The 23,921-nt window shown below is 44.5% G+C and overlaps 1 protein-coding gene across 2 annotated transcripts in view; it reads right to left on the reverse strand.

Moving 5' to 3' along the window:
• The window catches only part of SLC37A3 (solute carrier family 37 member 3), a 51,116-nt gene that overhangs the window by 22,205 nt on the left and 4,990 nt on the right, over positions 1-23,921 (reverse strand). For both annotated transcript variants that reach the window (XM_047695222.1, XM_047695221.1), the window contains exons 2-6: positions 17,846-18,007; positions 16,548-16,656; positions 7,871-7,963; positions 4,453-4,536; positions 1,597-1,742 (exon numbers count right to left, since the gene is read on the reverse strand). In XM_047695222.1, coding sequence (XP_047551178.1) covers positions 1,597-1,742; positions 4,453-4,536; positions 7,871-7,963; positions 16,548-16,656; positions 17,846-17,934 — 521 coding nt within the window. In that variant the 5' untranslated portion in view covers positions 17,935-18,007. The remainder of the gene's footprint in view (positions 1-1,596; positions 1,743-4,452; positions 4,537-7,870; positions 7,964-16,547; positions 16,657-17,845; positions 18,008-23,921) is intronic.

Here is a 23,921-nt window from a genome sequence, read left to right on the forward strand (position 1 = left end):
CGTGAGCAGATAGCATCACCTACTCCAAAAGAAAACTGAAGTATCACATGGGAACAAGAACCTCTTAAAATTAATTCTGTTAAACCAGTAATGCCAGAGTTAGGATTCAACAGAAATCAGGAGCACACTGAAGTAGAGTCAACATATGCTCATTAAGTGGTTCTAATTCTACCCACAAGACATTTCATAGGCGAACTTTCATGACATTACAGAACATTAGGCAGGCGTCATGACTCCCATTGTGAAACTGGGGAGGCCAGAAACCCGAGGGGAGCCAGGCAGAGCAAGCACTGGTCACTTGGTGAGTGGATAATGTCTGTTGTATACACTGGCCTACGGTAAAAGAGTAAAGGAATAAAACAGATCGAGCCATAGGTGAAATAAATGTATATCTCACAATATATAAATATTTATCCAGGAAAAATAAAAGAAATCCAAATTAATAATATTCCTAAGATCAGAGTGTCACCAAAAAGGCAAACAGCAAGGCCAAGTCTTTGGGTATCTCAACTTCTTTTCCACCCTATAAATGCCATATGGCTCTTCCTCCTGGTGGCCCGGATACGGTAGCAGAGGCCCACCCTCAGGCTGTGGCCTGCATCACACATAAACTCACATACCGTCCGACAACTATTTGAAGTTTTAGGGAAAAAATGTCTGATTTGGGCTCTTAAGTCCCAAAGTTTGGCATTCTTCATCCACATCTTTAATCAGAGTCTTTGTTATGTGATCTTGGTTAAGTCCTATAGATGATTTTTGGCCTCAGTTTCTTCACCTCTACTGTAAGAAGGTAAAACTAGGCCACTGAGTATAAAAAAAGGCAAAGGAAGGCAAAACCCACAGAACACACAGGATGGGATGGCATGTGAGATTTATTTTATCATGTTACATTACTTATGTTCTGTAAAGGGAAGATTTTGATTAAAAATTGAGATATAATGCCTTAGCCACACTCAAAATCTGACCATGTGAAGTATTAAGAAGGTGCCTCACTGGGACACCAGGGTGGCTCAGTCAGTTAAGCGGCTGCCTTCCACTCAGGTCATGATCCCAGGGTCTTGGGATCGAGCCCCACATCGGGCTCCCTGTTTGGAGGGAAGCCTGTTTCTCCCTCTCCCGCTCTCCCTGCTTGTGTTCCTGCTCTTGCTCTCTACCAAATAAATAAGTAAATAGGGGCGCCTGGGTGGCTCAGTGGGTTAAAGCCTCTGCCTTCGGCTCAGGTCATGGTCTCAGGGTCCTGGAATCGAGCCCTGCATCGGGCTCTCTGCCCAGCGGGGAGCCTGCTTCTTCCTCTCTCTCTCTGCCTGCCTCTCTGCCTACTTGTGATCTCTGTCAAAAAATAAATAAAATCTTTTTAAAAATAAAAAATAAAGAATAAGAAAAAGAATATGCCTCACTGGGCTGGCCATTCCCCAAGCCCACACCATTCCTGTAATACACTCAGACATGAAAGTTTTTCTCCCTCAACTAGTCTAACTTTCTAAAATAGAGAAAAGATGTGGGTAGTGTCAAAAAGATCGATTTGATGACAAGTCTGAGTAATCTGATATTAAAACCACTTAAAAGGAGAAATTAAGCAGGAAGGCAATGGCATACCCAGCTTTCCCAAACCAGTTGCCCATGACGGCCACGACGCAGGGCCAGCCAGTGGACTGCAGTAGGCCGTTTACGATCCACAGGCAGCAGTAGAACGCCTTGTTGTAGAAATGCAGCCATTCTGTGACTGTGCCAAAGACGAACACCTGAGAGACGAAGGGAAGAAAAGGGGACATGTGACATCCACACAGACACTTTCAGGGACACCAAACTGCCTACCACACACACGTTTGTGCATGAAGAGACACATTCCAAGGTCTAGGGCCCAAGAGATCTGGGCTGACACCTCAGATGCTTCCGCTCAGAGCAGCACCTAGTAGGACACCCACCAAACCACGAGCACCGACCAGCGACATCAAACACAGCTCATTAATGATTACCCCCGCCTGACTCGTATTTTAGCCTCTAAGAAGTTAAGTCCTCATTGTTGGACTTCATGAGACAACTCTCCGTTTTCTCGTCCCCGGGTCCATGTGCAGGGAGGACCACTGCAGGGCCTGACTGAGGTCATGTTTGTGTGTTCAGGGCAGTGCCACGTACGCCACGGGGACTGGGGCGCACCAGCTACGGTCATTATCGCAGCCACTGAGAGAACCATTGTAACCTCTGATCTGCTCGGAATTCAGGAGCATTACGCCAAGTCGCTGCCTTTTTTTTGGCATTTTGCTCAAGTGGATGTTTTATCAGTAGTTGAAGTTTCTTTTGGAATATCATGCTAAAAACTAGTATGTACAATACTGTAGGATTCCATTCTGGAAAAAGCACAACTATAAGGAAAGAAAAATGGTCAGTGGTTGCCAGAGGCTGGGGCCAGGGGGAGGGGAGTGGTGGTGACAGAACTAGACTCATTTGGCAAAACGCAGACCTCTATACCAAGAAGGGTGAGTTTATGCACATACTTCAGTTTTTCAAAAGATACGAAAAAAAAAAAAAAACCAAAACAAAAATATACACAGGCTTTAAAACAATATGTATATATGTGGGGGTGAGCAGGCCGGGAACAGGTTTAGTGCATCAACCTTTCAAAGAGCAGATACTGGAAAACAGTAATAAAATTGGGTCTAACTGAACTCCATGCTTTTATTCAACCAACAAAAATTCCTCACCAGGAGCTAGGAAACAAAAAAAGATGCATCAGATGTGGATCTTGGGCTCTCCCACACCTCACTAGCCCAGTGTTGTCCACATGCCTCGCACATAGAAGCCCATATAAACGTCCCTACCAGCCCTGGTGGGAGGTTTTCAAACAAGGAGGCTGGAGCACACAGCAACCACACCTAGGAAATGGCAGACAAGGGACAGACACCCCAGGAGTCCAGGTCTTGGTAAATCTGTGACCTCAACCACTGTGCCACAGACTCCTATGGAAAGCAAGAGTGACACAGAAATGAGTGGCCTAAGTCATCCACAACCTCAATGCCTTCAAAGAAATATAGGTGGGGAAGCACAGAAGAGGAACCAATTCCCTTCAAGAATGAGGAGGTCTGGGGCACCTGGGTGGCTCAGTGGGTTGAAGCCTCTGCCTTTGGCTCAGGTCATGATCCCAGGGTCCTGGGATCGAGCCCCGCATGGGGCTGTCTGCTCAGCAGGGAGCCTGCTTCCTCCTCTCTCTCTCTGCCTGCCTCTCCGCCTACTTGTGATCTCTCTGTCAAATGAATAAATAAAATCATAAAAAAAAAAAAGAATGAAGGAGGTCAGTAAAGAAGACACCATGAAGGAAGTGCCATTTGACCCATAACTTGCTGGCGACACTGAGTGAGACTATGGAGAGCTGAAAACAGAGCCACTCAAGGCAGGAAGATGGGCAAGAGCAAACACAGTGAGGCAGGAAGGCACAGGATATGGCAGGACCATGGGAAATAGTCTGGCCACAGCCAGGTGGTGAAGTACAGCGACAGACATGACTGTCAAGGCGGGCCACGACCCAGTTCCCGAGAGCACAGAAGGCCGTGCTGTTTACGCTTGGCTCTTGTGCCCACTTCGGCAGCACCTGTATTATTGATGGGTGGCTCTGGTGCTGAGTCACAGAAGGAGCAGGATCCAAAACTCACTTTAAAAAGACTCGCCCAGTGGGCGCCTGGGTGGCTCAGTGGGTTGGGCCGCTGCCTTCGGCTCAGGTCGTGATCTCAGGGTCCTGGGATCGAGGCCCGCATCGGGCTCTCTGCTCGGCGGGGAGCCTGCTTCCCTTCCTTTCTCTCTGCCTGCCTCTCTGCCTACTTATGATCTCTGTCAAATGAATAAATAAAATCTTTAAAAAAATTTTTTTTAATTAAAAATTTTTCAAAAATAAATAAAAAGATTTGTCCAGGGGCACCTGGGTGGCTCAGTGGGTTAAAGCCTCTGCCTTCAGCTCAGGTCATGATCCCATTAGGATCAAGCCCCACGTCAGGCTCTCTGCACAGCGGGGAGCCTGCTTCCTCCTCTTTCTCCACCTGTCTCTCTGCCTACTTGTGATCTCTGTCTGTCAAATAAATAAGAATCTTTAAAAAAAAAAAAAAAAGACTTGCCCAACTGAAAAGGCACACACAGTATTAAAAAACAGAAGATTAATTTTACTTTTTTTTGTTTTTTTGTTTTTCCAATGATTTTATTTATTTATTTGAGAAAGAGAGAGCATGAGAGGAGAGAGGTCAGTGGGAGAAGCAGATTCCGGAGCAGGGAGCCCAATGTGGGACTTGATCCCAGGACTCCAGGATCATGACCTGAGCTGAAGGCAGTAGCTTAACCCACTGAGCCACCCAGGCGCCCCTAATTTTATTTTTCTATTCTACATACAGCAATGGGGATCAGTGCTTGGATTCTAAAACACCCAACCAAGACGATGATACTGATGATGAGAATACCTTTTCAACTTACCACTAGCGCAGAAGAGCACATGCCAAAAGATAGAACCCATCGTAAATTAAGCCGATCTCCAACAATTCCACTGATGAAAAGGCCCTAAAAATAAAGCATTTTGTTTTACGGCTCTGAATAACACAGCCTGAAAAAAGGAATATGGGTTGCAAAGCAAGAGGGAATTAAAACACCAACACGATGCAAAACTACACTTCATTCTTACGTCAGACTAGCTGTCTCCATCAGTTTCAGACACGGTTCGTGAAATGACAGTGCGCTTCTGTACGCTATACTGTAAAAAAACTCACACTATACCATAAACAAACTCATGCACAGAATTCTGTAATCCAGTGTAAACATGGATTCTACCAAAAGTAGATTCCCTTCACTGCCTAAGAGGAGACTGGAAAAACAAAAATAAAAACAAAATGAGAAAAAAAAAAAAAAAAACAGGGGCGCTTGGCTGGCTCAGTGGGTTAAAGCCTCTGCCTTCGGCTCAGGTCATGATCCCAGGGTCCTGGGATCGAGCCCCGCGTTGGGCTTTCTGCTCAGCAGGGAGCCTGCTTCCTCCTCTCTCTCTCTGCCTGCCTCTGCCTACTTATGATCTCTTCTGTCAAATAAATAAATAAAATCTTTAAAAACAAACAAACACAAACAAACAAAAAACCAGGCATACTAATAAAACAAGCACACAAATATATTTCATTTTCTAGAACAGATCCACAGATCAGTTATCTGCATTCCCAGAGGGGCTGCTCTTAGCCATCTGCATCCTGAATCAAGATGTATTACAACGTGTCCTGCACGAAAGAAGCTTCTGGGGCACGGGCACTGCCTGCTTAATCTGACCCCTGGGTTTCATGACTTCACGAGGCAGGGAGTAGGGATGCAAAGACAGTCATCAGTTGAAGGTAAGTACAAATGTTCTGCCTTCTGCTCTCCTCCCACTGAGTGGCAGGAAATGAAAACCTGGGTCACGGGAGCAAGGCAGACTAAAGAGCCCAGGGCAATACACTAGGTTTCCTCCATAAATATATAAAATGAATAAACACCCTGACTGAAAACCTAAATCCTGATACAAGTGTTTCTGATCAACTGACATCTGCATTAGAGAAAATTTAGATGATGTGTCTCGCTATGGTGACCTGTCACTACCTCAAATGAAGCACCTGTAAGCTCTGGATGGTGTCTTCCACAGCTGCCACTCCCACGCCTTGTGCTATATATAGCAAAGGGGGTGAAGAAACTCTTGCAGTGTTTCAGATTAGGCAATCAATCCATTCCGTGTTGCTCCAAACACCGGCATGACGCCTGGAAGCTACAGAAGGCCGTGCGGCTCAATATAAAGAAGCAGTACGATCACTGACGGTTCATGGCGCCTTTTATCTCCTAAACCTATTTAATCCCAGGGACAGGCATTATCACAACTCTACAGAAGAGGAAACTAAAGAACAAAAAAAGGTCAAATTCCATTTCAAAGCCAAGTTTCACACAGCTAGTTGATGGTGGTAGGGCTGGTCTTTGCACTAGACTACCCCGCTTCTTAAAATACTCCATAAAAGGCTCCAAGAGAAGCACCCCCAGGAGTGCTCCAGCCAAAGCCGGATGACCCTACATGGGCATTTCGTATAGAAAACGCCCAGGGTGAAGAGCATGGCTACAGGAGCCAGGGTCTGCTCTAATTGTTTCTACAAGTTTCCTCTTTGAAGAAGGTAATCCAATAACTGCCCAAACAAACATGCAGAGAGTACTCTGGAACTTTTTCTGGGTATTTCACATCATCTGGACATTCGTAATCAAAAGGCTTTTTTACGGGACACCTGGGTGGCTCAGTACGTTAAGTGTCTGACTTTTGATTTTGGCTCAGATCGTGGTTTCGGGGTTGTGGGACTGAGCCCATGTAGCTAGGCAGGGAGTCTGCCTGCCAGTCTCTCTACCCCTCTGCCCCCCCCCCCCCCGCCTGTGTGTGCGTATGCGCACTCTCACGCTCTCAGAGAAATGAACCTGTAAAAGACAAAGGCAGTCAGACACTGGAGACACTGGGAGGAAAGGGAGGCCCACTGATGGTGCGTGTGTCCAGTGGCTACCACCACTTCCCATGGCCTCAATCCAGCAGCCACACTTGCTCCCTACAACCTCAAGGAGATCCTGGCTGTCCCCTCCAAGACTACCTCAGACAGAGAACTAGCCCCTGCCCTGATGGTATGGCTCTCCGGCACCACCATCCCACAGTTCTCCTCCTTTACTGTTCTACCTCGGCCTTGCTCGCCCATTCCTCACAGATCCTGCCTCTAAGGGAAGCCCTATGGCTCAGTTGTCACTCCTCTTCTCTATCCTCACCCAGTCCCTCGATGATTTCATCCAGTCTTATAACTCTGAAAATTATCTATATGCCAAGGATTCTAGAATTCGTACCACCAGTCTGAACCTCTACTTGAACTCCAGACTCCCCTAACTAAGGGTCTACTCTTCCTCCTTTGGACAATAATCGGTAACTCACAGGTAACATGTCCAAAAGACACTTCTCACACAGCCTCCGCTCCCCGTCGTCTTCCACTCTGTTGTGACACGAGGTTCCTCCCTAGAGTTGTTCTCAACACCATTTTCTCTTATGTTCCACATTCAACAGGAAAAAGAATTATTGGTTCTACCTTCAAAACACAGTTAAACCCTCCTCTTCCCACCTTTGTTACTCCCACCTTGGATCGAAACCACCATCACCCTTCGCCTCAAAACTGGAAAAGACTAACCTGCCTCCCTGTGTCTGTCTCTGCCCTTCGGTCTGCTCTCCTGGGGCAGCAAGTGCGCCTGTCCAAACACAGGGCAGATCTTGGTACTCCCTGTGCAAAACCTTCCAGGGCTCCCATACTCAGTTTAAAGCCAAAGCCCCAAACAAAGGGACCAAATTCTTAAAGGTCTGAGCCCCATACCTTCTCTGGCCTCACTTCCTGTCACTCTGTTCTAGTCGCCCTGACCTCACTTACCCACTTCAGGTCTTTGCTCAAATAGCCCCTCCTACCTGAGGTCTTCCCCAGCCATCCTACTTCAACTACAACTCCCACCCAGGGCTATTTATTCTCCTTTTCCTGCTTCTGTCTCCACAGCATCTACCCCTTCAACCATACTCTCTATCTGCTTATGTGCAGCACCGTATTACTGTTTGTCTTCCTTAGAGCCCATTTCAAGAACGTAAGTTTTATAAACTAGGGATTTTTCCTGTGTTGCTCATTGGTGAACTCCCACAGATCTGGCATGTGCGAAGTGCTCAGAAAGTATCTGTCAAACGGATGGCTGGATGAATACAGGGATAGATAGATGGGAGGGACTCAGAACATAAACTTCGGCAAATTCTAGAATCCCTTACAAACTTCATAAGGTTGGAGTCATTTCCATTTACATCTTTCCTCCACCTAAAACCCCCAAATTCGAAACTTACCACAGCATAAGAGAAGAGGAAAATAGTGTCCAGGGTCCCGAGGAAAAGAGTGGCTTCCTCTGCGCTGGGAAACAAATGGTTGCAGCTCCAGATCTACAGCAACACAACAAGAACCCCGTCAGGCCCCACTGGTACCAAGCCATCCTTCGTCCTCCTCAGAGCGCCCGCATCTACAGCCTTCGCCCACCCTCAGAGAATCCTGCAGAGGCTGAAGAGAGGAAACAGGCACTCCGCAGGTAAGGAAACACACATGCTAAAAGGTCTGCAAGGTCAAAGCTATTTGCACAATACTAAAATGTTATCTGCTTTTGCCCTTTAACTTCTCCATTGATGGTGCAATGCAGGGGAGGGGGTAAAACTCCTGTGGCTCAGCAGGAGTCAAGGCAGTTACACTCCACCGTACCATTCACTACTATAAAAATAATAATAGTAATCGCTATATTTATTGCCATGGTCACAGTTTATTTTTTGTTTTAAAGATTTTATTTATTTATTTGACAGAGAGAGATCACAAGCAGGCAGAGAGGCAGGCAGAGAGAGAGAGGAGGAAGCAGGCTCCCTGCCGAGCAGAGAGCCTGATGCAGGACTTGATCCCAGGGCCCTGAGATCATGACCTGAGCTGAAGGCAGAGGTTTAACCCACCGAGCCACCCAGGCGCCCGGCCATGGTCACAGTCTAAAAAAAAAAAAGCCAGGGACGCCTGAGTGGCTCAGTGGTTAGGCGTTTCCCTTCAGCCATGTAATAGAGTGCCCCTACGGGTTTCCTGCTCAGTGGGAAGCCTTCTCCCTCTCCCTCTTCCCCTGCTTGTGTTCCCTCTCTCATTCAGCCTCTGTCCATCAAATAAATAAATAAAATCTTAAAAAAAAAAAAAAAGCCAATTTCACTTGAGAACGTCCTTGCTACATGCTAGATGCTCAATAAATATTTGTTGAGTAGGGGGGCGCCTGGGTGGCTGGACCCGTTGAGCATTGGACTCTTGATGTCAGCTCAGGTCATGATCTTAGGGTCATGAGATTGAGCCCCGCGGGCTCCACGCTCAGCACAGACTCTGCTTGTCCCTCTCCCTCTAGTCCACCCTGCCTCACACACACACGCTAAAATATAGAAATCTTTAAAAAAAAATTTCTTGAGCAGTGAGAAGTATTAATTTTATTAAATGTGGCCCCTGAGTGTACTTCTTTTTAATAATGAACTCTGTGCGCTGGAGTGGAGAGTGGGCCCCAGCACTCAGCACACCGAACTCCCAGGCCAGCCAGTCCTGAGGGAAAGCACCTGGGCAGCTGTGCAGGGGCGAGCAAGGAGGCTGTTTCCTACTTGAAAGAAGGACTGACAGACAAGCTCTAGTTATTCAGATTTGGGTATCTGGCAGATACTTCCTCAGGAAAGAACGAAATAAGCTTATCACTTCAGAATCCAATGGAAGTAAAGACAGACAAATGGATCTTAATGTAAGGGTATAAAAAGTTAATTGATACAATTTCAGATTCCACGTGGCAACTAACCTTTAAGAAATTGCCACTTGTCAAATTCTGGTGTAGTATCAAAGATGAAGGCCCACAATTAACTGAAAAAGCTATTAAAATACTTCTCCCCTTCCCACTATGTTATCTGTTAAAGGCCAAATTCTCTTCCTATAGTTCAAAGGATCATGTTGCAAGACACGGAATTCTGAGGCAGACATGAAAATCTACCTTCTATTAAGCCAGACATGAGATCTGCAAAAATGTAAATCAATGTCACTCTCCTCACGAAGTGCTTTTGTTTCAAAAAATCATTTTTCATAAAATGTTATTGATGTTAACACATTATGGGTTTATTTCACTCACTTATAAATAACTAAAAAAACAAGGTATTTTTTAAGATTTTATTTATTTTAGAGGTGGGGGAGAGGAAGATGGAGAGAATCTCAAGCAGATTCTGTGCTGAGTGTGGAACCCAATGCAGGGTTCAACCCCAAGCCCCTGAGGTCATGACCTGAGCTTAAATCAAGAGGTGAAGGCTTCAAAAGAGCCACCCAGGCATCCCTCCCCTTTTTATTGTAGAAAACTGATGTATTTTTTTTTAATTTCTCAGTTTTAATTTCTAAAACAGTAAGTATCTAAAAATATGAACCCACATAACCGAAAGCTCTTTGGGATCTTCACAGCAAAAATTCAGAGAACTACTGGAACAAATGATTTCTTTTTTTTTTTTTTTTTATAATTTTATTTATTTATTTGACAGATAGAGATCACAAGTAGGCAGAGAGGCAGGCAGAGAGAGAGAGGAAGGGAAGCAGGCTCCCTGCCGAGCAGAGAGCCCAATGCGGGGCTCGATCCCAGGACCCTGGGATCATGACCCGAACCAAAGGCAGAGGGTTTAACCCACTGAGCCACCCAGGTGCCCCACAAATGATTTCTGATATAGGTTGTTACAGAAAGGAAATTCTGACTTTAGAGTATTAAGAAGAAAAATCACAATCAGCAATAAGAAAAAATCTTTAAAAGAAAGTAAAATGAGGGCGCCTGGGTGGCTCAGTGGGTTAAGCCGCTGCCTTCGGCTCAGGTCATGATCTCAGGGTCCTGGGATCGAGGCCCGCATCGGGCTCTCTGCTCAGCAGGGAGCCTGCTTCCCTTCCTCTCTCTCTGCCTGCCTCTCTGCCTACTTGTGATCTCTGTCTGTCAAATAAATAAATAAAATCTTTAAAAAAAAAAAAAGAAAGTAAAATGATAAAAGAATATATAAAGTGTGATTCTAAAGGACTGGGACTCATTTCTGTGTGGCTTATGGCACCGGTCTTGCTCCTTTAACATCACCTCACATACTGCTGTCGTCATGGAGAAGAGCCTACAAAGCTAAGATCCATCAGTATTTCAGTGCACTAAGTAGGGCCCTAAAGTTCTCCAATTAGAGTTATTTTGCCACATTTTCCCTCAGATACAATCTTTGACCCTGATACTCATCAGGACCCAGGGCCAAGCCCTATTGGGCACACACCAGTGTGAGCTAGAGACAGCAGACTCAAGCAGCTGCTCAAAGTTTCTGGAGTTTTCTTTATTCTCTCAAGATGTCACCAAAACTCCCTGCACATGTGGCTTCCACAAGAACTCACAGATTTTAAACAGCTTTCTTCTGCTTCACTGACAAAATTCAGCTGAAATATACTTTTGATGGCTTACTTAACAAGTAGAAAACAAAAACCAGGGGTGGCTGAGTCAGTTAAGCGTCTGCCTTTGGCTCTGGTCATGATCCCGGGATCCTGGGATCAAGCCCCGCATCTGGCTCCCTGCTCATCGAGGAGTCTGCGTCCCCCTCTCCCTCAGCCCCCACCTCCAGCTTGTGTGAGCATGCTCTCTGTCAAATGAATAAACAAAATCTTTAAAAAACAAAACAAAACAAAACAAAAAACTAAAAAAAACAACCTAGGACTAACACAAAGATACAGAAAATAGAAGAGAAAAATCTAGAAAAGAAAATTTACTTCAATCATAGAAGTCAGATCAAGAAGAGTATACTAAGTGAGAAATGGTCCATGTAAACACAGTGAACCATCCAATGTTTCGTGAAAGTCACTGACAAAATGACTTTACCATGCTGAAACCCCACACACTTCAGTGGTTTAAGCTGGCTTGCGTGTATGTACAATTATTTGAACCCACCGGCCTGTATAAATGTGGGGTTTTCCTGTGTCTGGCCGGGAGGGTTTGCACGAACCTACGAGAACAGCTGTGTGCTAAGGCACTTCCTGGAAACACGAAATTGCCTGCTTATACCAACAGTGACAGTGTGGGTTTCCTAAGCGAGGTGGTTCGTCACTGAGTGAGGGCGAGGCATGAGGTGGGGACGTAGAGGTTCCAGCAGTGGTGAGCAGAGGATGAGCTAAGGCTGACCTGCGTTCAGGGGTCTGTCCTCTGCCTACCCCGAGTGGTATCAGTTGACAAGAGGTTCTTCAGGGGAAGAGGGGCTGTGGACGAGCTTGAGACAGAAAGCTGAGGACACCCTGAATTCTGCTTCCCTCTCCTGGACAGTGGAGGTCCCCACACTACTCTCATGGAAGGACTGTACTGTCTGGAGAGGCAAGGCTTTTTGATTTAGTGAACAAAATTCTGTTCACAATTTTCAGTCAAGTTGTCCAACTTGTCAAATTTAACCATTACCTCCTTATTATCTTTAAACATAGATTTTATGTTGTGTTCACTGGCTGTTTGCAATGTTTGTCTGAATCAGCAGGATCCATTATAAATTCTCAAGGTAAAGAGACTGTAGGTGCTCAATTCTTTTTGTAAAGCATCTAAGACAGCTATGCATAAAAATGAAGGTTATCATGAGTAATTTCTGACAATGCTGTTCAGGACACTTAAATATTTTTCAGAATAGGGGCACCTGGGTGGCTCAGTGGGTTAAAGCCTCTGCCTTCGGCTTGGTTCATGGTCCCAGGGTCCTGGGATCAAGCTCCGTATTGGGCTCTCTGCTCAGTGGGGAGCCTGCTTCCTCCTCTCTCTCTCCGCCTGCCTCTCTGCCTACTTGTGATCTGTCTGTCAAATAAATAAATAAAAATCTTTAATAATATATATATATATATTTTTTTTTTTTTTTCAGGTTCTAAGAATGCTTCCCACTTTGGACAAGAAAGCAAAGTTTCAAAGTGAGGCCAAGGTTGACAGTTACAGACCCAGAAGCATAGGAGGAATGAAAGGCACAGACAGCAGCCCCACTCCCAGCAGTGGGCTTCAGGAAGGAAAAAACCCAGACCTTAAGGTCTAAAGGAACGGAAGGTCAGCACTGCTGTCCATGATGACAGAGATGGAAGTACAAAGATCTCCAGGATCAGTCTGAACTTGACTTCTATATAACCAATCCATCCAAACTACTTAATTCATAGTTCTGAATAAACCAGAATGGTGAAACCTGTTTTAGCAGCAATTAGAGTAACAAGCAAACATCGAAGCAGAAAAGTTAATTTGAGTCTCATTAAGAGAGAATAATGTGACATAGGTTATTGGCAGGAAAGAGTTAACACAGCAGGCCTAAGACTGCTCTCCTCCAAAGGGCCTACTTGTGAGGCGAGGAGGCCCTGGCTGGCATCTGGGAACTGGGACTTTGGGAGGGTTCCCATCTTTTCCTGCTAAGAGTGGTTCACTACACCTAAACTGTTTTTACAAACAATGTGGTTTATGTCGAACCTGCTTTCCTTCTGAGAGCCTGCAATTTTGTATGTGCCAGGCACAAGGTGCCAACATGACCAGTCCCAATAAAAACCCTCGGCGCTGAGTCTCTAATAACCTTCCCTGGCAGACAAGATTCCACCGATGTTGTCACAACGTGTTGCTGGAGGAATTAAACCCATCCTGTGTGACTCCACCAAAAAAGCACTCTTGGAAACTTGCACTTGACTTCCTCCAGACCTCAGCCCATGCACTCTTTTTCCCCTTTGCAGACTCTGCTCTCTATCCTTTTACTGGAATAAACCGTAGCTATGAGTGGGACTGTAAGCTGAGTCCTGCGAGTCCTCTTAGTGAATCAAACCTGGGGGTGGTCCTGGGAACCCCCAACTCAGTTACCTAAAAAACAAACGCAGCCTTGGACAGCATAACCAGAAACCCAGTGCCTGAACCAAATCCAGTCATTCTTTATACAAGTCAGACTCTTTCTCCTCTGGCCTCAACGAGAGAAACCTAGGGAGACAGGTTTTCTTTGAATACTCAGCAGGCCATCATGCAGAGGAATCGACTACTATGCCCAGCTCAGAAAACCAAAGATCGAAATTAAACAGCAGAATACTTTTCCCTCCATTTAAGAACTTCCTTGAAGTATTAAAGCAGAAGGCCAGTGAGCATCTTTCAATAATGACAAAGAAAGATTCCATCGTGGCTGAAAGGTTAGAGCGCACGACCCCTCTAAGGCCACTCCGTCTTAAAGGTTTGTTAACAAGTCACTTGATTATTTTGACACACGCACTGTGCACACAGCACTAGTCAAGTCAGTGTGAAATCTAACCCTCTATTCCTAACATCCTTCTTTTATTTAAGATTTTTATTTATTTATTTGAAAGAGAGAGAGATCACAAGCAGGCAGAGAGGCAGGCAGAGAGAGGGGGAAGCAGGCTCCCCACTGAGCAGAGAGCCCGATGCAGGGCTCAATCCCAGGACCCTGAGATCATGACCTGAGCCAAAGGCAGCGGCTTAACCCACTGAGCCACCCAGGCGCCCCTCCTAACATTTTTCTTTTTAAAAGTTCCTGATAACTTAAATTCAAGAAAAATCATTTAAGAGGGCTGCCTGGCTGGCTCAGTCAGAAAAGCATGCAACTCTCAATGTCGGGGTTGTAAGTTCAAGCCCCACGTTGGGTGTAGAGATTACGAAAAAAAAAAAAAAAAAAACTTTGTTTTTTTAAGATTACTTATTTACTTTTTTTGCAAGGGAGAGAGAGAGAGAGCATACAAGAGACAGCATGAGCAGGGGGAGGGGCAGAGGGAGAAGCAGACTCCCCAGTGAGCAGAGAGCCCACTGCAGGGCTCAATCCCAGTACCCCAGGATCATCACCTGGGCTGAGGGCAGCCACTTAACCCACTGAGCCACCCAGGTGCCCAAAAACAAACTTTAAATAAAGGTGGGGGGGAGAAAAACTGTACAAGAGCCATCTTCAACACATGAGCTCTGTGAGGACAGGCTCTTTTTTTTTTTCTTTTAATCCTCTCCCTAGGCTTTTTTTGCTCACTGCCTAGAACAATGTTTATGCAAGACAGACCTTCAAGAAGCAACTGACTGAGTAACCTAATCACATTTTGAGGGGACAGTCCTATAACATTCAGATATCCATCAACTTTTAATTGATCTAAATAGGGGGAAATATTCTAAGAAATAAGACATGTTGTGGCAACTGGGTGGCTCGGTTGGTTAGGTGACTGCCTTTGGCTCTGGCTCTGGCCAGGGTCCTAGGATCGAGCCCTGCCTCAGGCTCCCTGCTTGGTGGGGGTCTGCTTCTCCCTCTCTCTCTGCCATTCCCACTGCTTATACTCTCCTGCTCTCTCTCCGTCAAATAAATAAATTAAATCTTTAAAAACAAAAAAAAAGAAAAGAAATAAGACATGTTGGGGCACCTGGGTGGCTCAGTCGGTTAAGCATCCGACTTTGTCTCAGGTCATGATCTCAGGGGTCCTGGGATCCAGCCCCATGTTGGGCTCCCCACCTCCCTCTGCCCCATCCCAACCCCAGCTTATCCTCTCTCTCTCTCTCAAACGAATAAATAAAATCTTAAAAAAAAAAATGCCAAGAATATTAATATGTATGTATAATCCCACACAAGCAGAACTCAAGCAATGTGGTAAAGAATGAGTGGAGTGGACTTTTGTATTGACTAAAGATATAAACAACAGCATCTCCATTCCAAACTGTCATCAAAGGATTCACCTGATCCATAATGAATTCAAGGAAGTGGATACAGATTCCCTGACTTCTAGACTCTTACACAAGATACAAATAAAACAATTAAAAAGTATGTAAATACTGAAACATTAAACTATGTAACACATGGTGTACACCTTTCAGAAGGGGAAAAAAATCAGTTGAAGGTGGGAAAAAACTTGATAGGAAAAGTAACATTTTAGGGACACCCTGGCTGGCTCAGTCAGTAGAGCATGTGGTCTCAGAGCATCTTGGTCTCAGAATTGTGAGTTCAAGCCCCTCACTGGCTGTAGGGATTACTTTAAAAAAAGGGGGGGGGGGCGGGGCGCCTGGGTGGCTCAGTGGGTTAAAGCCTCTGCCTTCGGCTCGGGTCATGATCCCAGGGTCCTGGGATCGAGCCCCACGTCGGGCTCTCTGCTCGGCAGGGAGCCTGCTTCTTCCTCTCTCTCTCTGCCTGCCTCTCTGCCTACTTGTGATATCTCTCTCTCTGTCAAATAAATAAATAAATAAAATTTTTTTAAAAAGGGGGGGGTACCTGGGTGGCTCAGTGGGTTAAGCCTCTGCCTTCAGCTCAGGTCATGATCTCAGGGTCCTGGGATCGAGTCCCACATTGGGCTCTCTGCTCAGCAGGAAGCCTGCTTCCCCTCACCTCCTCTGCCTGCCTCTCTGCCTACTTGTGATCTCTCTCTGTCAAAAGAAAAAAAAAAAAAAAAAAGGTGGGAGCGCCTGGGTGGCTCAGCCATTAAGCATCTGCCTTCAGCTCGGGTCATGATCCCAGGGTCCTGGGATCGAGCCCCGCACCGGGCTCCCTGTTCTGCGGCAGCCTGCTTCTCCCTCTCCCACTCCCCCTGCTTGTGTTCCCTCTCTCGCTGTGTCTCTGTCAAACAAATAAATAAAATCTTAAAAAAAAATTTTAAGAAGCAGCATTTCATCTTGCCACAAAGGGAAAAGCAAGACTTAAATGGGTGGGAAGAAAATGCAAGAGCATACAAAAGAACATAAGCAAATTCTCAGAGGCAGAAGTGATTACAGGTACTTGTGAAACTCGATTTAAAAAACCACCTGACTAGAAATCTATCACTTCAAAACAGTGAGAGGGAAACTGCACAGAAGGGGAGAACAGGCCTGAATCACAGCAAGCTAAGAAACTGGGCAGAACAGTTTGGGTTTTATGCCATAGGAAATATTCATTTCAGAGTCCTAAGCAGATGAATGAAACAAAGTAGAACTTGAGAAGAACTTAGGAGGTGAGCACAGCTCCCTTCCTGAAACCACCCTGCATTTGCTCTGCTTACCTCTACAGGCAGTCTAACTGACTTGTTAAAAGCAGTTGGGGTCCACTGCTTAGAGATACTGACTTTGACGTTGCTAAAAGTTTTTCTTGATGCGTGGAGCAACGAATAACTGCAAAAGAGAAAAGACACGCAGCTGAACGAATAGCAAAGAAAATGGCATTCAATAAAATCCTGGATATAATCCCATTTGTTTTATTCAATTTTAGAATTCTTCTCTTAAAAAAAAAAAGTAGAAGTACTGCTTTATGGGAACTATCAACTGAACAGTCTCTCCCAAGCAAAAGAAAAAATTAACTAGTCGTCTTCCATATGAACCCGTGTTCACTCCTAACTTACCCCTCCACCTACAAGACAGATGCATGACTGACCCCAAACCACTCTAAATCATGGCGGCAGTTCTCTAAAGAATTTTAAGTCTTTAACAACTACTGGCCCCTTGATGCATTAGCCAGTAAGTAGCCTTCTCCTGAGTCCCGTCTTTTCCTCCTACTGATGCCCCCTCTCACCCCTCACAAATGGCTATCCCTCAAGCAAGCATCCAAGATTACCTATCAACTCTTACACAGAGAACCATCTCTTAGTTTCTGCCTTAAAACAAGTAAATCACATCATTTGTGGTGACTTCAGTAAAGATTAATAATAAAATCGACCCAGAAGAAATCATCAAAATAACTGAGTCACAGGGTTATAAGTAACACGGCTCCTAAAACCACACAACCTGGTTTGTGGCATCTATGAACCACTAAAGAGAGCCACTGAGGGCCAGAGAATCATAAACACAGATGATCCTTTAGTCGTGCTAACGCTCGGAAACTCACAGGAGTTCCTAGAGCTCCTCCCAATTGTCTTGGTCCATGTTTACTGCTCAAAGATGCACAGGGCACTCCCTGAATACGTGCACCCTTTGTTCTGAAGCTCCTGGTTTCAACAAATAAAAAACTGTATATTAAAACAGGGATTCTCAACCATGGCACTGGTGATATTTTGGGCCCCCCAAATTCTTTATCGTGCAAAGATAGCCTGTGCACTGCAGGACCTACAGCAGCATCCCTGGTCTCTGCCCACTGCAAGTGGCACCCCTGCCCCCAGGGTGACAACCAAAAATGCCTCCAGACATGGAGGAAACATGGGCAAAATGGTCCTCGGAAACTACTTAGAGGTACCAGAAAGCACAACAGGAGGAATAATTAGGCTATTTCATGAGCCCATACCAATCACTGCACTTGCCATGCCAACAACTAGCTCCCTCAAACAAATAAGCCCAAAAAACACGAGTGCACAGTGAGCAACGAACCTACCTGAAGAAGGTGAGCAGGAACACAACAACATGATGATGGCTGAACCGGGAGAACGCAGTCCCTCTTCGAAAAATATTCGGCCAGGCCATAGTCCCCCTAACCTTCCTTCCCACCTCTGACCTTGAAGTTCAGATAGTGAATTATCTACATAATTTCTTCTTTCTGAAAAGACAAAATGCATTATCATCATTACTTAAAATAGGCAGTCTCTCCAAAAACTGAATTATTTAGACTTATAGCCAGCCAGTCAGTATATTATCAGGCCTTGAAAAAAATCACCTGGGCTAGCTGACTCCAGAAAACTAGATTGATAATTATGTTTATAACAAGCCCTTGAAAAGAAAAATCCTTGACAAAAGATTAGATCCTAATGAAAGAACTCTCATACAAACTGGTAAGAAAGTCACTAATTCAGGGGTGCCTGGCTGGCTCAGAAGAACATGTGACTCTTGATCTTGGGGTTGTGAGCTCAAGCCCCAAGCTGGGTGTAGAGACTACTTAAAAATAAAATCTTTCAGGGTGCCTGGGTGGCTCAGTCGTTAAGCATCTGCCTTCGGCTCAGGTCATGATCTCAGGGTCCTAGGATTGAGCCCTGCATTGGGCTCTCTGCTCAGCAGAAAGTCTGCTTCTCCCTGTCCCACTCAACCTACTCGTGTTCCCTCTCTCACTGTTAAATAAACATTTTTTTAAGATTTTATTTACTTATCTGAAGTAGCAGTAGCAAGAAAGAGAGCATGAGCGGGGTGGGGGACAGAGAGAGAAAGATAAGCAGATTCCCCCCTGGGCAGGGAGACCACACAGGGCTTGACCCCAGGACCCTGGAATCACAACCTGAGCTGAAGGCAGACACTTAACCAAATGAGCCACCCCAGGTGCACCATAAAAATAAAATCTTAGGGGCACCTGGGTGGCTCAGTGGGTTAAAGCCTCTGCCTTCGGCTCAGGTCCTGATCCCAGGGTCCTGAGATTGAGCCCTGCATCGGGCTCTCTGCTCAGCGGGGAGCCTGCTTCCTCCTCTCTCTCTGCCTGCCTCTCTGCCTACTTGTGATCTCTGTCTGTCAAATAAATAAATAAAATCTTTAAAAATAAATAAATAAAAATAAAAATAAAATCTTAAAAGAATAAGAATAGGAGGGTGAGTGAGAATGGATGGCTCAGTCAGTTAAGGATCTCCCTTCACCTCAGGTCACAATCCCAGAGTCCTGGGATAGAGTTCCGTCTTGGGCTCCCTTCTCCCTCAGCCTGCCGCTCCCCCCGCTTTCTCTCTCTCTGTGTCAAATAAATAAATAAAATCTTAAAAAAAGGGAGAGAGAGAGAGAATCACTAATTCTGACAGAAAAATGAGGAAAGGAAATGAATAGGCAATTCAGAAGCAATGAAATGGCTGAAAGCTCCAATCTTACCAGTAACACAAGAAAGGCATACTTGCTTGGTTAAGGCAAGAAAACGTTTGCAAAGTTAAAAAAGATTGTGCCCAATGTAGTTCAAGGTCTAATGACTCCTGAACTCTCATATGCGGCTAAGGGAGGTGAAACGTATTACAGGAAGATAATCGAGCATGTTCATCAAGAGCCTTTGACACAAAAATCCAATTCCCAGGGATCTACTCCTAAAGAAATACAAGGTGCATTCAGGTCTATAAACAAAGGTAGTTTTCAGAGCTTGTCAAAGGAGCTTTCTTATATTAAAGAAATAAACTTTGTGTCAGTCGTAAGGAAATGGGGAAAGAGGCAGGACCACTCCCAGCCTGTCTGTCTCCACGACTTCCTGTCAGTGCTCCTTGGTCCTCTCTGAAAGGAGCACTGCCCTGACAAACTAAGCATCTAAACTTCATGCCTCCAGTTATTAGTCTGCACAACCTAAAGATGCAATGAAAAGGGGAATGCGTAAAAAAAATTATGGTATAGCCACATGGCTGAATAGTTTGTAATCATTTGACATGACGAATTAAGGATTTTTAATGACATGAGAAAATGTCACATAAAAAAAATGGGGCACCTGGCCGGCTCAGTCAGTAGAGCATGGGACTCTTGATCTCAGGGTCATGAGTTCAAGACCCACATTGGGTGTAGATTATTTACAAAAAAAAGTAAGATACAACTTATAAATATAATCAACTCAACTCTATGTTTACATAATATTTACAAATAAATAGAGAATACACTAGTTCTCTTTGGGTAGCAGCATTATGGGTAATTTTAATTTTCTATACCCTTCCCTAAAAAGTCTACAATAAAGGCGGGTATTACTTTTACTATTAGAAGGGAAAACATCAACATCATTGGAAAAGTCCTATAATTTACCTGCATATTAAGAAAAAAATTAATTAATGAAATGACCTGTACATTATTTGTACTACGATAGTCAAGGCAGGAGACAAACTCAAGAACTCCCAGTACTGAGGGGCATCTGGGTGACTCAGTGGGTTAAGCCGCTGCCTTCAGCTCAGGTCATGATCTCAGGGTCCTGGGAACGAGCCCCGCATCGGGCTTTCTGCTCGGCGGGAGACTACTTCCCCCTCTCTCTCTGCCTGCCTCTCTGCCTACTTATGATCTCTCTCTGTCAAATAAAGAAATAAAATCTTAAAAAAAAAAAAAAAAGAATTTCCAGTACTAAAACTGGCAAATCACAAGGCTTTGCTTTCAAGGCCGTGCTCCTTGTAACTGCCATTATACTCATATTTTCACTAGCCATAGCTTGGTAGATATAGGCAAAACTTACATGCCCACAGATCCAGCCAAAAGGCCATTCCTGAAACTTTTGGATAAAAGGCACAAAGTTGAGGTGGTTAAAATTATATCAACATTACAGCTGTTTTACTTACTGGCCATAAGCCCTTGGACAAGCCAATCTTTATGAATCACAGATGGTCATCTATAAAATGGTGTATCTCTTCTGAGAGTTATGAGATTAAAATAAACAATGTATGTAAGGTAATTATATACGTAAGATAATTATTTTAGCCACTGACCTGCCCAGGATTAATCAGTCCCACACCAGTAGAATGTAGCTAATTTCACTTACTCTTTCTGCCTGAAAATGTTCACAATATAATGAGCCAAGTAGGATATTAAAATTCCACTACCAAGACATAACAAATAAACTCTCTGTCTGTAATTCCAGAAAGTTACAAACCCGAGAGCTATTAGTGTCACTGCTAAATTTACCTCCAGCCCCTAAATTAAACATGAAACCCCAGTGGAACAACTCAAAGCTTTATGGAAATTGTAGCTCTATGAATTGAACACATTCACACCTCAAAACACTGTACTGAGTGCTTCAGGAAAGGATATGATTTATGAAGTTTAGTAATTTATCAGGTAAAATAATAATTCCAAAAATGTACCCTCTACTGGATTGGGATTGCACTGCTCTGGCAATAATGGTTGTGTATTTCAAGGTTCTGTAGTTACATTAATAACTTTACATGACTACCAAGCTGTTTGAGACCATCTGGATTTCATTTCTAAATAAACCACTTTTTCCTTAGCTAAAGTGACAGGAGAGAAAGGACTTAATAAGTACACCGGGAAAATAGTTTTAAATATTCACCTGCTATTGGCAGAATGCCACTTAAAATTAATACTATTATAGCATCTGGTCCTAAGTAATTACAGTAATTAATAACAATAATAATACTTTGCACTTATATTCCCTGCATCACAGAAGTAATTTCTACTCATCTGTGAGCTCTGCGACCCTAGGGAAGTGTCGAGAGTTTCTGCCAAGTCTGAATCCACCAAGCACATCCTACTTTCTGAAGACCATTTTCATTCCTGCTCTAAATACAGACAGAACAAATGTCTAACATTTTTCAAGTGTAACTAAATGCTGTTATAATTTAAAAAAAAATCCATTTAAGTTTTTCTAAATTCATAGTAGCTTACCATTTTGTATTTTCTCAGTTAATGGATACTGAATATACAACTATCATATGGGAATAAGAACTAGCTTTTAAAAACAAAACTTAGAGTGATCCGAAGGGGCACATGCACCCGAATGTTTATAGCAGCAATGTCTACAATAGCCAAACTATGGAAAGAACCTCGATGTCCATCTACAGACGAATGGATAAAGAAGATGTGGTATATATACACAATGGAATACTATGCAGCCATCAAAAGAAATGAAATCTTGCCATTTGCGACGACGTGGATGGAACTAGAGGGTATCATGCTTAGCGAAATAAGTCAATCGGAGAAAGACAACTATCATATGATCTCCCTGATATAAGGGAGAGGAGATGCAACATGGGGGGTTGAGGGGGTAGGAGAAGAGTAAATGAAACAAGATGGGATTGGGAGGGAGACAAACCATAAGTGACTCTTAATCTCACAAAACAAACTGAGGGTTGATGGGGGGAGGGGGTTGGGAGAGGGGGTGGGGTTATGGATATTGGGGAGGGTATGTGCTATGGTGAGTGTTGTGAAGTGTGTAAACCTGGCGATTCGCAGACCTGTACCCCTGGGGATAAAAATATATGTTTATAAAGCTGTAAAAAAAAAAAAAAAAAAAGAGAGAAAAAAAAATAAAATAAAATAAAAAAATAATAAAAACAAAACTTAGGGGCGCCTGGGTGGCTCAGTGGGTTAAGCCTCTGCCTTCAGCTCTGGTCATGGTCTCGGGGTCCTGGGATCGAGCCCCGTGTCCAGCTCTCTGCTTGGTGGAATCTGCTTTCCCCACTCTCTCTCTCTGCCTACCTCTCTGCCTACTTGTGATCCATCTCTCTCTCTGTTAAATAAATAAATAAAATATTTAAAAAAAAATAAAAACAAAACTTATTAAAAATAAGATCCTTACCATCAAGAAGGATCTGGAACCATTGAGCCATGTTCCACTTTTCAAAACAAGCTGATAATCATTAACTCATCTGATTCATATTGAAGCTTTTTTGAGTCCTAGAAGATCACTCATACAAGATATTTTCCAGGATGAACACTCCACACTGCGTAATCAATGTCACATAAAAGATGGCTTCACATGCAACACGTCCAGACAGAAGGCAATCTCCCCTTGGGATATGAAGCACTCCAGAACTGTCACTTTCTATAGATATTCAGAGACCATTCCAACCCCACATCAGTAAGACTTCAGGTTGTCATGTATTAGGAACACTGTGGGAGACACAGCTAGAAAGATGGGGGGAAGGCTGACAGGAAAGGAGATGGCATGTGCAAAGCAACTCTTCCCCCATGCCCATGTGACCTGACCCAATCTTCACCCCACCCCAACTTCTTATCTTGCTCTCTAGAAATCTAGATATGAGGCAAATGAACTTCTCCACATGGTCACACTCCTCTGAGTGATATTTGCCTCAGACTCCTGACCACCCCCAGATGACCCTGCCTCCTCCGAGGTCTCTCGAGGAGAAGTCGTCTTTCTTCTCACGGTCACTCTTCCTCCTCACAAGACTCCAGCTTCTCTGAACTCAGGCTGGCAGGGAAGGGAGATTCGGCGGGGGGGGGGGGCCCTACTGGCTGCTGTCTTGTCACCTCCTGACCTTCCGGCACTCTACTCTCACTGCACAGACCCTTGCCTCGCTTTCCTTCTACCACCGCATCGGTCCCAGCCCAAGAGCCAGGTGGCTCAACTCTACCTCCCCTGTCCTCTCCACCACCCATCTTTGCCTCTGCCCCACCCTGAAAAACCCCTCCATGGTCAAAACCCAGCCAGTACCTACATCACCTCCCCAAACTAGACCGCAAACACCCTTCATTCTTTCCCTCTCCCACTTCCCACTCAAGAGTCATTTTACCTCAGCCAAGGCACCCAATTCGGTCACCTCACCATTTTCCCGATATCCATTATCCTCCTCTTGTCCTCATTTCAGTCTTCACTAACTTAGAATCTAACCAACTCCCTTGCAGGCTGTGTGTGCGTGTGTGTGCGAGAGCGTGTGCACACACCTACTTGCTTACCTCTGTCCTCCTTCCCTGCATCCAAGTAGCTGAGTTTTGCCAGAGAAAAATCACACAAGCAAGCCGATTTCACTCTTTAGATTCAAAACCACAAACCTCAAAGAACATGCAACACTGCCCAGCATGTCTACACTTCCCCAATTATTTTGCTTACTCAA

The sequence above is a fragment of the Lutra lutra genome, chromosome 11 (assembly GCF_902655055.1).
Source record: "Lutra lutra chromosome 11, mLutLut1.2, whole genome shotgun sequence".
NCBI classification, from domain to species: Eukaryota; Metazoa; Chordata; class Mammalia; order Carnivora; family Mustelidae; genus Lutra; species Lutra lutra.